The sequence below is a fragment of the Canis lupus genome, chromosome 36 (genome assembly GCF_003254725.2).
Source record: "Canis lupus dingo isolate Sandy chromosome 36, ASM325472v2, whole genome shotgun sequence".
Taxonomy (NCBI): Eukaryota; Metazoa; Chordata; class Mammalia; order Carnivora; family Canidae; genus Canis; species Canis lupus.
The window spans coordinates 1821037-1834914 of NC_064278.1; the positions used below are offsets into that span (position 1 = coordinate 1821037).

The 13878-nt window shown below is 34.4% G+C and overlaps 1 protein-coding gene across 1 annotated transcript in view; it reads left to right on the plus strand.

Moving 5' to 3' along the window:
- Window positions 1-10794, plus strand: part of LOC125754412 (uncharacterized) — a 41146-nt gene extending 30352 nt beyond the window's left edge. The window contains exon 4 of the mRNA XM_049106124.1: window positions 9779-10794. Coding sequence (XP_048962081.1) covers window positions 9779-9838 — 60 coding nt within the window. The 3' untranslated portion in view covers window positions 9839-10794. The remainder of the gene's footprint in view (window positions 1-9778) is intronic.
- The last annotated feature ends 3084 nt before the right edge of the window (window positions 10795-13878 follow it).

Sequence of the window (13878 nt, forward strand, 5' to 3'; positions counted from 1 at the left end):
ATTTTTAGCTAGATGCCTGGATCAGTACTTTGAATGTTCTTTCTGCTAAGTGTGCAATTTCTCTGGTATCCTCTGAGTGAGGATGAATAGGGGTGTGGAGGAGGATGGATCTGGGCTGTGGGCTGTACTGGAGAGGCAGAAGTTGGCTCGGAAACAAAGGAGCATACCAAAAATAATTAAGCCCAGAGGAGTAAAAACAAGTTTAGAAACTAGCAACTGAAAATAAGTTCTAAGGAAAATGAGGGCTGGAAAAATCCCTGGAGGCAATGTTACAAGGTCTAGATTTGGAGCAGAGAACCTTTTATAAATTGCCAGTGGAAAAGCCCTTGGTCAGGTGGATGATTTTTAAGGGCCTGGAGCTAGGTAGACCAGTTAAACATGTGTTAGTGGTAGGAAAAGGCTCTAAGAATTAGAACGACAGGGTATGGAGAAATGTTTCACTCATCACTTAACAAGAGAGACTTTAAAGAACAGGAACAGTTGTAAAGTTAAACTTTGCAGGTCTAGAAAGAAACATGAAAAGAAATACATCAAGGGGAGGCATTTGTGTCTGAATCAAAAAGTAAGAAAAAAAACTTGCCTGTTATTAACTGATAAGACTGGATTCAAGAAGAAAGCACTGACCTTGATTAAGTGTCTTTACAGTTTATAATAATTTATAGTGAGCTTTTGGTTTAAAAGAAGATAGGTTAGTTTGGTTTCGGTTTTAAAATTCCAATTGTGTACTTAAATATCCCCATGCCTGCACTTATTCTCTGTTCCTAATTAGAGAGTTAATAAATGGGCTTCTCATTTGGATTCCATCCCTGCTGCTCATGTTAATGCAGAGTTCTAACTTGCCACTTATTTTACTTTAAATTAATGTTAAACAGCTTTGTTAGCATGTGATTCATAAACATACACCAAAAGCTGGACATTTCAATGCATACAATTTAACGAGTTTGGAGACATTGCAAACACCCTTTTGAAACCATCACCACATTTCTCTCACCTCCTTCAGTATCCTCCTTCTGCTTTGAACTTTTTGTTTGTTTTTTGTTGTTTTGTCATTGTGTTATTGTGTAGTAAGAATACTTAACATGAGATCTACCTCTTAGCACCTCTGTAGGCTTGTGGTGCGACAGATCTCTAGTGTTTCTTCATCTTGCATAACTGAAACTTCACACCTGCTGGACAACCCCTCATTTCTCTTTACCCCCAGGCCCTCACAACCATCATTCTACTCTTTGTTTCTAGGAATTTGAGAGCTTTTAGATACCTCGTATAGTGAATCATTTAGTATTTGTCCTTTTGTAACTGACTTATTTCACTTATTATAATGTCTTCCAGCTTCATCCATGTTTTAGCATGTGACAGGAATTCCTCCTTTCTATGGCTGAAAATATTCCATTGTACATAAATCTTATATCTTACCCATTCATCGGTCAGTAGAAATTTAGAAATTTGCTTCCATATCCTGGCTATTGTGAATAATCCTGCAATGAACATGGAAGTACAAATATTTCTCCAAGATTCTGATACCGGGATTCCTGGGTGGCTCAGCGGTTTAGCGCCTGCCTTTTGCCCTGAGTGTGATCCTGGAGACTTGAGATGGAGTCCCACATCGGGCTCCCTGCATGGATCCCACTTCTCCCTCTGCCTGTGTCTCTGCCTCTCTCTCCCTGTTTCTCTCATGAATAAATACATAAAATCTTAAAGAAAGATTCTGGTATCAACTTTTTTCTGATAAATACCTAGAAGTGGAATTGCTGGATTATATGGTAGTTCTATTTTTAATTTTTGAAGGAACTTCCATCCTGTTTTCCATAGTGGCTGCACTGTCTTAAATTCCCACCAACATATATGACAGTTCCAACTTTTCTGGATCCTTGCCAATGTGTACTATTCTTTGTCTTTTGTTTGTTTGTTTGTTTATAACAACTATCCTGACAGGTGTAAGGTTTTGCATATTCTAGTATTGATTTGCAGTTCCCTGATAATTAGTAATGTTGAACATCTTTTCATATACCTGTTGTCTATTTGAGTATCTTTTCAAGTTCTTTATCCAGTTTTTGATCAAATTATTTGTTTGCTATTAATTGTAGGAGTTCCTTACATATTTTAGGTATCAGCCCCTTATCAACTATATTAATTAGTAACTTCATATATCTCATATTTTCTACCACTCTCTCTAATACCTCCACTTTCTCATCCACCCCTTGTAAGCATTTGCCTCTCGTTTCCTCCTATAAAATCCCTGAATACAATAAATTATGTTTTTCTCAATCAATTGTTTTTAAAAACTAAAGCAAGATTTATTTATGTTTTTCTTATTTGTTATGTTTTGTTTATTTTTTTTTTGTTTTTTTCCCCCCAATTTCTGCTTTAGGCATAACTATACAGTCCAACCTGAAGCAAAGAAAGAAACCATTGTGATAAAAGAGAAAAAAATGTGTGAAAACAGAATATAAATCAGTATCTCTGTATTATCATGGACTTCATATTTGTTTTGGTTTTCTTTAAAGCAGGAAGACAATTTTGACTCAAACTGGCAAAGGCTTTTTTTCTTAATACCTAGTAGACCCTGTTGATCGAAGAACTTAGATCTGTCTTTACTTTTCATTTGATTGTTGAATTTCTTCTCTAGGTCATTTTTTCTTCTGCATCTTTATTATGAATATATTAGATCAGTAGTGAATTACCTCCATATCCCTAGCTCTTTTGTTTGTGACAAAATCTTATTGGCCTTTTTCTTTTAGTCTTTAGGGGATTCTTCAAGCGGGTTTTACTTCACTGATTCAATTTTACTCTTTTCTGCTATTTACTACTTCCTGCTGGGTGATTGTTTTTTTGAATTTCATAATGATAATCTTTAAAAACTTCAATATTTTCTCTCAGGATTTTTAATAAATTCATTGACATCTTAAGCCTTGTTAAAATTATAAAAAGAGTATTTTGAAAATGTTTCTCCTGTTTATCAGTGTTTCTCAAAGAGGTGAACACTTATTTATTCATCTTTATGTAAATTTCCTTCTTTAAAATATTTATATATACTGATATTTTTTACTTTGCTTATTCTTTCAGAAAAGTATGTGTTTGTTCCTCATTATGATTAAGATTGTCCAATTAGATTTTTTACAGGTGCAATTTAAAAACAGTAGTAGACAAAGATGGAAGAGAGAGGATGATTTGCATTGTTGTGTTATTAACTGAGAACCATGGTTTTTCACAGAAAACAGAGAGAGCTCTGCAGAGAAGAGTGTGGGATGGAAGGAAAAGTTACCATTGTGGCGATTAATTGTGATAGTCGAGTATCAGCTTGGGGCAATATTCTCTTCTCTACATGGAGTTAAATAACAAAATTGAGCAGACTAAATTTGAGGATCTAATTGGCTTTATTCAACAATTCATAAATCAGACAGCATTTCATGTAGCTATTAGAAAGAAGCTTCAAAGAGTGGTACAAAATGGAAAACTTACAGGCAGAAGGAGGCCGAGACAAGGAAAAAGCTGATTACCTCATCTTTCCTTCAAGGACAGAAGGGAGCTATCAGTCTGACTACCCATCCACTGCTGACCAGGAAATTCCACATCCATTGGTTTAAGATTATACTCCTGGGAGAGGCTGAAAATACAGAAGTTAGGTTTTAAGTCTTTACTGATGTAGGGCTTAGCACAAATGACTCCACTTGATGTCTGGGTTTTTGGGTTTTTTTTAAGTTTTTTTTTTTTTTTTAAACACTGGCATATTTGGTCTTGTTGAGAGCCTGTCCTGGCATTAAGTCCCTACACAATAATCTCTGTGTATCTACTGAAGCTCAGCGATAATACATGGTGGCAGCCCTCCTCTTGCTGACATTTACTCAACAATTCTTTGTGCTTCTTGAAGTTAATACATACCTAAACACTTTCCTGGGTCTGTCAGGGCCACCTTCACTTTCAGCACTTGGCATTCTAACTTGAAATATCTTTTTATTCTTTTAGAAGATTCTGTTCAAATTATGCTCAAGTGAACTTTTTTATTGAATTCATCATCCAACAGACATGGTGATATTTCTCATTCTCCAATCCCTTCTACATTATGTTTTCCAGAAAAATCTCATGTGCTGTGGTATTCAATGAGAATTTTAAAGGAAGGAAACTTAAATGTGCTGGTTTAAGTCATCATTTTGAAATGGAGGACTTTCCTTCTATTCCAAGATAGTATATCGTCCATGAAAAGTGGAAAAATCAGAATTTGATAGCACTTTTGAAACTTTTTAGTATGTTCTATGGAAAACGAAGTGTCTGCACAGGGCTTTGAGCTTTTATAAGAAAATTCAACCTAAATGCAAAGACCTGACCCTTCAATTAAAATGTTCTGTTGCATAACTTGCATAATGATTTGGAGTTTTCAATATATAATCAACATATTCCAAAAATAAAAAGAAGAAAACAAAGACAAGAAGAAGAAAAAGAAAAAATGAAATGACTATTCCTTAGAGTTCTGTCTCTGGTTTACCTCTTTTTAAATTCATGTATAAAAAGGGAGTATATTTAACCTTTAAAAAAAGAGAGAGCGAGCATACATAAATTATTTATAAAATAATATATATTCTTAATATATTTTAAATATAGTCCATATGGTAGTTGCCTTAAATGTAATATGCTGATTAATGTTTTTTTCCCACCGAATTATAATTACATTAAAATCCACATTTTTTGCATACTAATTGGAAACAAAAGAACTATGTACAAGATCTTGTGTACTTAACTGTCTTATTTAAATCTCCAGTTTAAAAAAAAAAAATCTCCAGTTTAATTGAATTGCTTGGCTACCTAACGTTTGTTTGATCACCCATAGCAGCACCTTTTTTGAAGTTAGTATTTAGGATTCTTTTTCACTTTCTTATAGTAAAATAAGCAAAAGTTACTCAGTTATTCAAATAGTAAATATTATTTGGTTTTTAGATGATATTTACACCTATTTTTCACATATTGCCCATTGTGCTTGCTTTAGTGAGTTTATAATGATTTTGAGTTAATATCACTATTTTTTTGTAAATAAACATATATGCCAATGTTACTGGAAAATTGAAAGATTTTTTTAGCTACATATTTGCCAATTATTTTGGGTAAATTTTGTTTTTCTTACTCTTGTCTAATTCTAGAAAAAAGGCAGAAGGACCTCCTTATCTGGTGTAAATGTGCCTAAAGAAATTCGTGTTCAATACCAATTATGTACAAAATACTTTTACTGTTGCAGAGCTAAGGAGTTATAAAGGGTATTTATCATGTGATCTTATTTTCAAAAAGCTTATTCTGTTCTTGTTTAGAGAAAAAGATTATTGTGTACTGTTTATAATAGGCACTAGTGCCCAGCAAATATATTATAAATAATTAAGTTATGTTGTATAAAAGTGCCAGATGTGACTAGAGAGTACAAAGTACAGTGAATGTTTAATACTAAGATGTATTCAAAGTGAAGATACAACTTTAGTTTTATTTTACAGGTATAGTAATATTTGAATAGTTGGAAGGGAGGAGAGGTATCTCATCCCAGGAGAAGAGATTAACTTGAAGAAACAAAGGTAGAAAAAGTATAATCTGATACTTTCCCTTAAGAAGGGATATATAGTAATAAATATGTAAGAATGCAATATCACTCTAAAGGGAAAAGTAGTTTTATTTGCAGGAGATAGGAGACATGAAACAGGAATCTTTGAATCTTGAGTGCTTTTTTTATATCCAATATCCTTCTATTAAAATGCACTTTCTATAATGAAAAAGTAAAGCTATAGAGATCTTAAAATATCCTAGAAGTATGGTTCTGATGTATGAATACAGTGATAAACCTATAGAGAGTCTGACAAACAGAAACAGAGGTACACCAAGCACATGTTACTGACATATAAATATAGATGGACCAGTAAAATTGAATAGAAAGTCCATCAATAAACCCAAACATAATGAGAAATCTATTATGTGATATTGTATCTCAACTGAGGCAAAGATAGAATTTTATATACATAGGGTTGGAACTAATGACAGCTATTTAGAAAAAGATACAATTGGATCCATATATTACACCATAAATAAAAAAAAACTTCCAAATAGATCACAGATTATATGAAAAATAGTTTTTAAAATGTACTAAATTATATGGACAAATCCTTCTATAATTGAGTTTTGAGGAGATTTCCTAATAACAATTCAATATCAGGATGAGACAAAGTGAAAGACCAGCAAATTTAAATAAATAATATTAAATCCTCTTCAGATGGCAATGAACACTATGAGAAACATCAAAAGACAAATGGCGAACTCAGTGGAAAGACACAACTTATACATCACTAATAGAGAATGAACATCTTTTTTTGTAAGAACTAACATCCTTAGTATAAAAGGAACTCTTAAAATTGAAGTGGAAAAAGTACAAGAATCTGATTGAAAAATGGGCAGAATAAATGACAAGACAATGTCAAAAATAAAGCATAATAATACAATTTGAACCTGTGTAAAGATGTTCAACTTCTCACACAGTAAGAGAAATGCAGAACAAAAGAAGAAACTATGCCTACATTATTAAGTCGGCAAAAATTTAGTCCGACAGAAAATTCTGCTAATAAGGCTAAGAGAAGCAGCACATTTTTTACCCTGCAGTAAATGGAACACTTGTGAAGAACAATTTGAAAACGTTACTTCTAAGAATTTATCCTATAATTACACTACCACCAAAAAATATACACATACACACAGTATACGATGAGAAAAATAATAACCTTATAAGCACCAGTTATCCAAATGATCAAAATTTTACACCATCAGCATTGGAACAAATTTACTTACCATGTCTCCCATGGTGCAGTGCACTCATGACACAACATCACTTCTGTGGTATTCCTCTCCAAAAGATACAACCTGAATCCAATCATGAGAAAACACCAGGCAAATACAGACCGGGAGATTGTAGTCACTTCTTGTTGCTGCTATAAAGAATTACTGCACACATAGTAGTTCAAAATACCAGGAATGCTTTGCCTTGTGGTTTTAGAGATCAGAAGTCTGAAATGGGTTTTATGGAGCGAAGAGCAAAGTATCCGTAGAGTTGTGTTCCTTCAGAAGCCTATAGAGGAAAATCTGTTTTCTGGCCTTTCCCAGCTTCTAGAGGCTACCTGCATTTCTTGACTTGTGGCCCGTTCTTCTATCTTCAAAGCCAGTGATTTAGCATCTTCAAATCTCTCTCTCTCTTTCTCTCCCTCCGTCCTCCTTCTCTTCTCTCTTCTCCCTTTTCTCTTCTCTCTCTCTTTTTCTCATTTATTTTCTACTCTCATTGACAAATATTCTCTGATTTTAACCTTTTTATAAGTACTGTTATTGATACTGTTCTATCTACCTGGATAATCCAGGATAATACTTCCATCTTGGATGCTCAAATTAATAACATCTGCCAAGTTCCCTTTGCCATGCAAGATATCATAATCACAAGTTTCAGGGATTTAGCAGGTGGACAACCTTAAGAAACCATCATTCTGTCTGCCACAGAGACATTTTACAAATACCTGGTCCCATCTTAAACAAATGTTGATGTCATCAAACATAAAATTTGATGAATCATTCTAGGTAAAGGAGACTAAAGATAAAAACTAATTGTAGGCCCTGATCCAGGATTGGATGCTGGATCAGAAAAAATTGCCATAAAATATTATTAGGATAATAGAATTTTAATAACTGAACATTGATTATGTAAGTGAATGTCCTTAATTTGAGGAAAAATGCATTGAAATATTTAGGCACAAAGGAATATATTGCTGTATCATGATCTTAAATGAATTAATCATAGTAATAGGAGAATGATAGAGCAGATGTGGCAAAGATATCAACAACTGACTAATATGTTAATGGGACCTAGAAGTTCTTTGCAAGATTCTTGCAAGTTTTTCCTATAAATTTGAAGTTACTTACAAATAAACTGGTATTAATATATACTTCTAGAAGATATCTGACATTACAATCTTATAGGTAATCTCTTCATTATCAGCACTTACACTAATAGTTACCCCCAAATGGTCTTCATGACCTCAATGAAGAAAAATAGAAAAAAAGTGATTGAGGCTCAAGTAAAAAGGTGCTAGAGGCAATTGTTCCGTGTTGATCCCTGAAAGGAGCCTGCATTCAAGTTCAAAGGGATGATAATGTATCAGACATTATGGTCAGTGGTAAATTAATTTTTTTGAGCTACAGAGTATTTCAGAGAATTTTTATCATAGGGTTACATGATATAAGCAATAATTAAGATGGAAGTATACATGATGCCTTGGAAGAAAATAACTGGAACTTGGAAGCTAAAGGAATTTACAACATGTTATATGACTTTTCCATCATACTAATTTTGAGATGGTTAAAACTGGGATATCAGCAACTGGCCTAGAAAGGAAGAGGTATAGAGTGATTGAAAAAAAAAAAAGAACCAATGGAACTTAAAACATGCAAGATATGATGAGACAAAAAGAAAGAAAAAACTAAATAGGATATTTTTACTTGGATTTTTTTCTTATTATTTTGGATAACTAAGCAAATACTGAAAACTTTGACAGGAAAATTGGTACATGAGAATGATTAATTCAATATTTGGCATAATAAGTCAAATAGTAAGATAAACATTAAGAAATAACTTATAAGAAATTGTGTATCTAGGACCAAATCTCAGTAGACACAAAAAGTTCAGTTGTAAAACTTACTTATGGAAAGATGCCTACTGATTCTAATATTCTACATTAATAATAGACCTAGTTATTTGATGTTTTGGAAACATGAAAAATCTAATATGGTGAAAAGAGAAATCTATTTTAACTTAATCTATTCCCATACTTACACGGCAATAAGCTGTCAGTTTATGCACTTGCAAATTTCCATTTTCTTTCAAGATAAAAAGGATTTTGTATGTACAATTTGTGTCTAATTTTATCACATACTGTTATTTTAAGGCAATGTAGCAGATCTATTTTTGTCAAGATAGCATCATAATTTTAGAACCTGTGTGAAAATTAACTTCAAAATCTATAAAATCACATTCAAATTGTCATCATTAATTCCACCTGGTACTTTTCAGGAAAAAAACCAATTCACTTCCTCTTTAAAATATGCAATATAAATTCTGTTATGTTAATTGGTTCTGCAAAACTGATGTTTATCACTCAGTGCTGACTTAAATATTCTGCAGATTGTTTTTTTTTTCTTTTTTACACTTCCTGTTGCTCTAATCCTCTGAAGAATTCCCAACTCAAATATTTTTCTCTTTTCCAATGGCCCGCTGTACTACCTAATGCCAGTGGGTTGCATTCCATTGGATCCCATATTTGTACATCATCCTTTAAAAAAATAATCCCTATTATCATAGAAAACATCTACTGAGCACTTGCAATGCATTAAACATTACATGAAGTAGGTAATATTTAAGCAGGTGAGGAAGTATTAGTTCCCTATTACTTCAGTTACAAATCACAACATACTTAGGGCCATGGGGGAAAAATGCAAAATTATTTTCTTACAGTTCTGGAAGTTAGAAGTCTTAAAAACAAACAAACAAACAAACAAACAAACAAACAAACAAAGGGGTTGGTAGGGCTGTATTTCTGCTGGAGGTGTCATGGGACAATTTGTTCCCTTGTCTTTTCCAGCTTCTAAAGGCCAGCTACATTCCCTGCCCCTTTGTCCACTTTAAAGTGATTTTTTTCCAGTCTGTTTTCAGTTGTCCCAGCTCCTTCTCCTCCCCTTGATCTTCTGACCTCCTTCTATAATGGCATTTTACTCCCAACAGGAGTACCAGAAACCACACATGCCTCACATATTAATGACCGTGGAAATGAAATGGCCATAGAATATCTGCTTTACTCCTTCAGAAGTCATATGCATATGTTACTTCTCCACAAGCCTTGGTAAGCTTTTTAAACATCTTATTTTCCACTTCTAGACAAAGGATATAGGATTGGGTTATTTGATTTTGATTCTAAAAAAAATCTCATCTGACCAAGCTACTCTCTTGCGTATACAGAAAACAGGTCAATAATTTGCTCACATCCTCAACAGTTGCTGAGTTTTTAGATCACATGTTCTAGATATAGATAAGCATATTTATTATACTATGCTAAAGTTCAAAAAAGGAAAAACAACTGTCATGCCTCAGTTAAGGAAAAACTTCCAGGCTATTTGATGGGCATATTATTTGTTATATTTTTATTTTCAAAAGGAGTTTGGAATAAGATAACTACCAAGAAGTGCATGTTTAAATATACATACTACCAAGTACTTATTAATCCATTTAATAATCTATTTTTAATGGAAAATACATTAATTTTTAGCAGAAGTTCTTATATTGGATCCAAGAGAACCACTCAAAGTAAATTGTACAATATATAGATGTATTACAAAACAATCTTTCTAGCACAAATTTTTCTCATATATAGTATTTCTTTATAAATCTCTTGTTTGCACATAAATAATTTAAGTGTGATCAAGCTACTATGCAATAGTTCTTACCATTCTTATCAAAAGATCAACTGATGATTAACTGAGGGAATATATTTTAAAGGTGTTTTATAAAAACTGTATTCTTAAAAATAACACAGATTGCTATTTTTGAGCAGTTTCTATCTACCGAGTATTGTAATAGATTATGATATTTACAATAACCTTTCAAAGTAATAGTTTCTCCATTTTAAAGAGTCTTAAATTGTAGCTCAAAGAATTTAACATGATTGGTCAGACTATAGAGGTTTTTTTCTTACTGTGTATAGCTTTTTGAGTAACAGTAAAGAATCTAGCATTTACAAGCATGGTTACCATAATGAAAAAGCGACTCAAAAATAAAAAGACTTCATAATATTTAGGGTGTGTTATGCCTGTTTTTTAATGTTTTCGAAGGTCTAGATTTATTCTACATATTCCTAGAAGATATTTACACTTTGAACTTATTTTTTTTTAAGATTTTATTTATGTATTCATGAGAGACACAGAGAGAGAGAGACAGAGACAGAGACAGAGACACAGGCAGAGGGAGAAGCAGGCTCCATGCAGGGAGCCTGACGTGGGACTGGATCCCGGAACCCCCGGGTCACACCCTGGGCTGAAGGCGGCGCTAAACCGCTGAGCCACCCAAGCTGCCCCACACTTTGAACTTATATTCATTGAATGTTTTGCTAGTCAGTCTGCTAGATGCTGAGAAATACTGCAGTAAACCATGAAGATATGTGGCCTTTCATGAACATTTCTACAGCTCTATTGGGGAAGAAATAAAGAGATAGACTTATACATATTTATTAACTTAAAAGTGTTTATAAATAATTTTGATTAATGGAGAAACCATTTCATCAGTTGAAAGTACAAAAATGCGACATTTGTATATAAATAAATAACCCCATTTAAAAAATAAAAGATATTTCAAAGCAGTTACAATAGGTGTTGAAACAACTGTTACCTGAAGTATTCATCCATCAGTTGGATGTCATATATTCAGGGTCAGCAGATACAGCCTAGATTCTGTAGAGTGTCTCAAAACCTTAGGATCATGTGAGTTTTTCTGTAGAATTATTCTTACCTTTCTATGCACATAGTTGCTATAGCCTTATGGACACTAAAAGCAAGATGGTAATTAAACGTAGTAAGTAGTGGAGTTGTATGAATAAGGCTATGAGTGTAATATCAATTATGTCTTTTTGTTTGTAGCCCATAGAATTTATTCTGCAGGTTCTTCTGACTTGTTTAATAAAAGTGTAATCTCTCTCTTAGAACTTATTTGCAAGGATTTCTTTTACGAGGTAATAGTCTGATACTTCGAGATAGCCGATAGCAATGGTGACAAAAATAGCCACCTCCTCCCATACAATAAAAGAACAAGAAGTAAAAATTAAATTCTACCCTAAACCACATTCTCAACATAAGCTGAAGGCAGATATTGCCAAAACTTCAAAATAGCGGTACGTAAAAAGCTAGAAACCCTAAAGCTGCACACAAACTTCGTGCTTCCTTTCCAGTCCCCACCCACCCTGAGAATTTGTGGCAAGCAAAGGCAAAATGAGAAAATCTGAGGGCAAGACAAACAGGGAAATTGATGATTGTGCGTGTTTGCCTAATACTACTGCCAAAAAAGTCTAAATCTCTCCTAAGTCTAAAATTACTAAAAGCCACAACCACCACGACTAAAAGCCACAACCACCACGACCACGACCACGACCACCACGACCACGACCACCACCACCACCACCACCACCACCACCACCACCACCACCACCACAGTATGCCAGAAAATAGCAATGGCTGCAGGGAAGGGATTCCAATGTGCATGTGGTTTACAGAGGCAGGCAGGGTCGAAATGGGCATTCCTGGAAACAGATGCACAACTCTGGAAAAGCAAAAAGTCAAAACAAAACAAAACCAGAGGAAGAAGGAGGAGGAGGAGAAAAGAAGAAAAAAAAATAGGAAAGGAAAGGAAAGGCAAAGAAAAAGAAGAGAAAACAAAACAAAACAAAAAGAAGCACTCTTTGGTAACCAGGCGACAAAGGGAAAAGAAAAAAAAGGCCGTGGTGTGAATGTTTGTGTTCCATAAAATTCATATGCTCAAATGTGATCACCTCTACTGAGATGATACTGAATGGTGGAGTCTTTTGGAGGAAATTAGGTCATGAGCATGAGTGTTCATGAGAGATGGGTGGGGTTCGTGCCCTTATGAAAGAGACCCCAGAGAACACTCTTCCTGCCAAGTGAGGTCAGAAGGAGCAGTTGGCTGTTTGCAACCTGGACGAGAATGCTTACCCGAACCTCACCCTGCTGGTATACAGTCTCGTACTTTCAGCCTCCAGAGCTGTGAGAAACAAATACTTGTTGTTTAAGCCACGTGCTGGCCAGGTGAAGTCTTTGTAATTGCCTACAGTCGGGCCTAAAAGATCACACCTAGGACTTGGCCAGGAGCCAGACTCCTCATATATATAAAGACTGTGTTATTAAGCAAAAATCTAGAAGAGGTGCAAAGAGACATAGATATAAACATAATAACAGTCATCTATCAGGCAAAAAAAAAGTATGACTGCATATTCTGTTGGCAAAGTAGGAGAGAAAAAGACATGCTCCATGTTGTTGGTTGAAATGCAAACTGGTACAATCTTTCAAGAGAGGAAATTGACAATATGTAACAAAATTACAATGTACTTGCCTTTTGACCAAGTAATCCCGCTGCCAAGAAACTACTGGAAAATATACCTGCAACCATAGATATGCACCAGGTTATTCACTGCAGCATTTTTTGTAATTGATACATATTAGACACGTGGTGCCCAAACTTAGAAGAATAGTTGGAAACGCTTGGTAGATCCAAATAAAAAATACTATCTGGCTGTAAAAAGACTGAGGAAATCTCTATAAACTGATTTGGAATCATTTCCAGAATCTGCAAAAAGCAAAATGCAAAAGAATATAGATGTATGTTATCTTTCTTACAGGAAAGGGGATCTAAGGGGAAAATACACCCATAGCTGTGTAACTTAATCTGTGAGGGCTGCAATAACAAAATACTGCAGACTGGATGGCTTATAAATAACATAAATTCCCCCCAGTTCTGGAGACCAGAAGTCCAAGATCAGGAGACCTAATCATGGTTGGGTGAGGTGCTCTTTCAGGTTGCAGATTTCAAGTAAGTGGAGGGGGCTAGGGAGCTCTGTAGGATCTCTTTCCTAAGTGCCCTAATCCCATTCATAATGGTTCCACTTTCATGACCTAATTACTCTCAAAAACTCTACCTCCTAGGCATGCCTGGGTGGCTCAGTGGGACTTGCTTCTCCCTCTTACTCTAAGCCTCCCTACTGCTTGTGGGCTCTCTCTTCTCTCTCTCAAATAAATAAATAAAAACTTAAAAAAAATAACCCTACC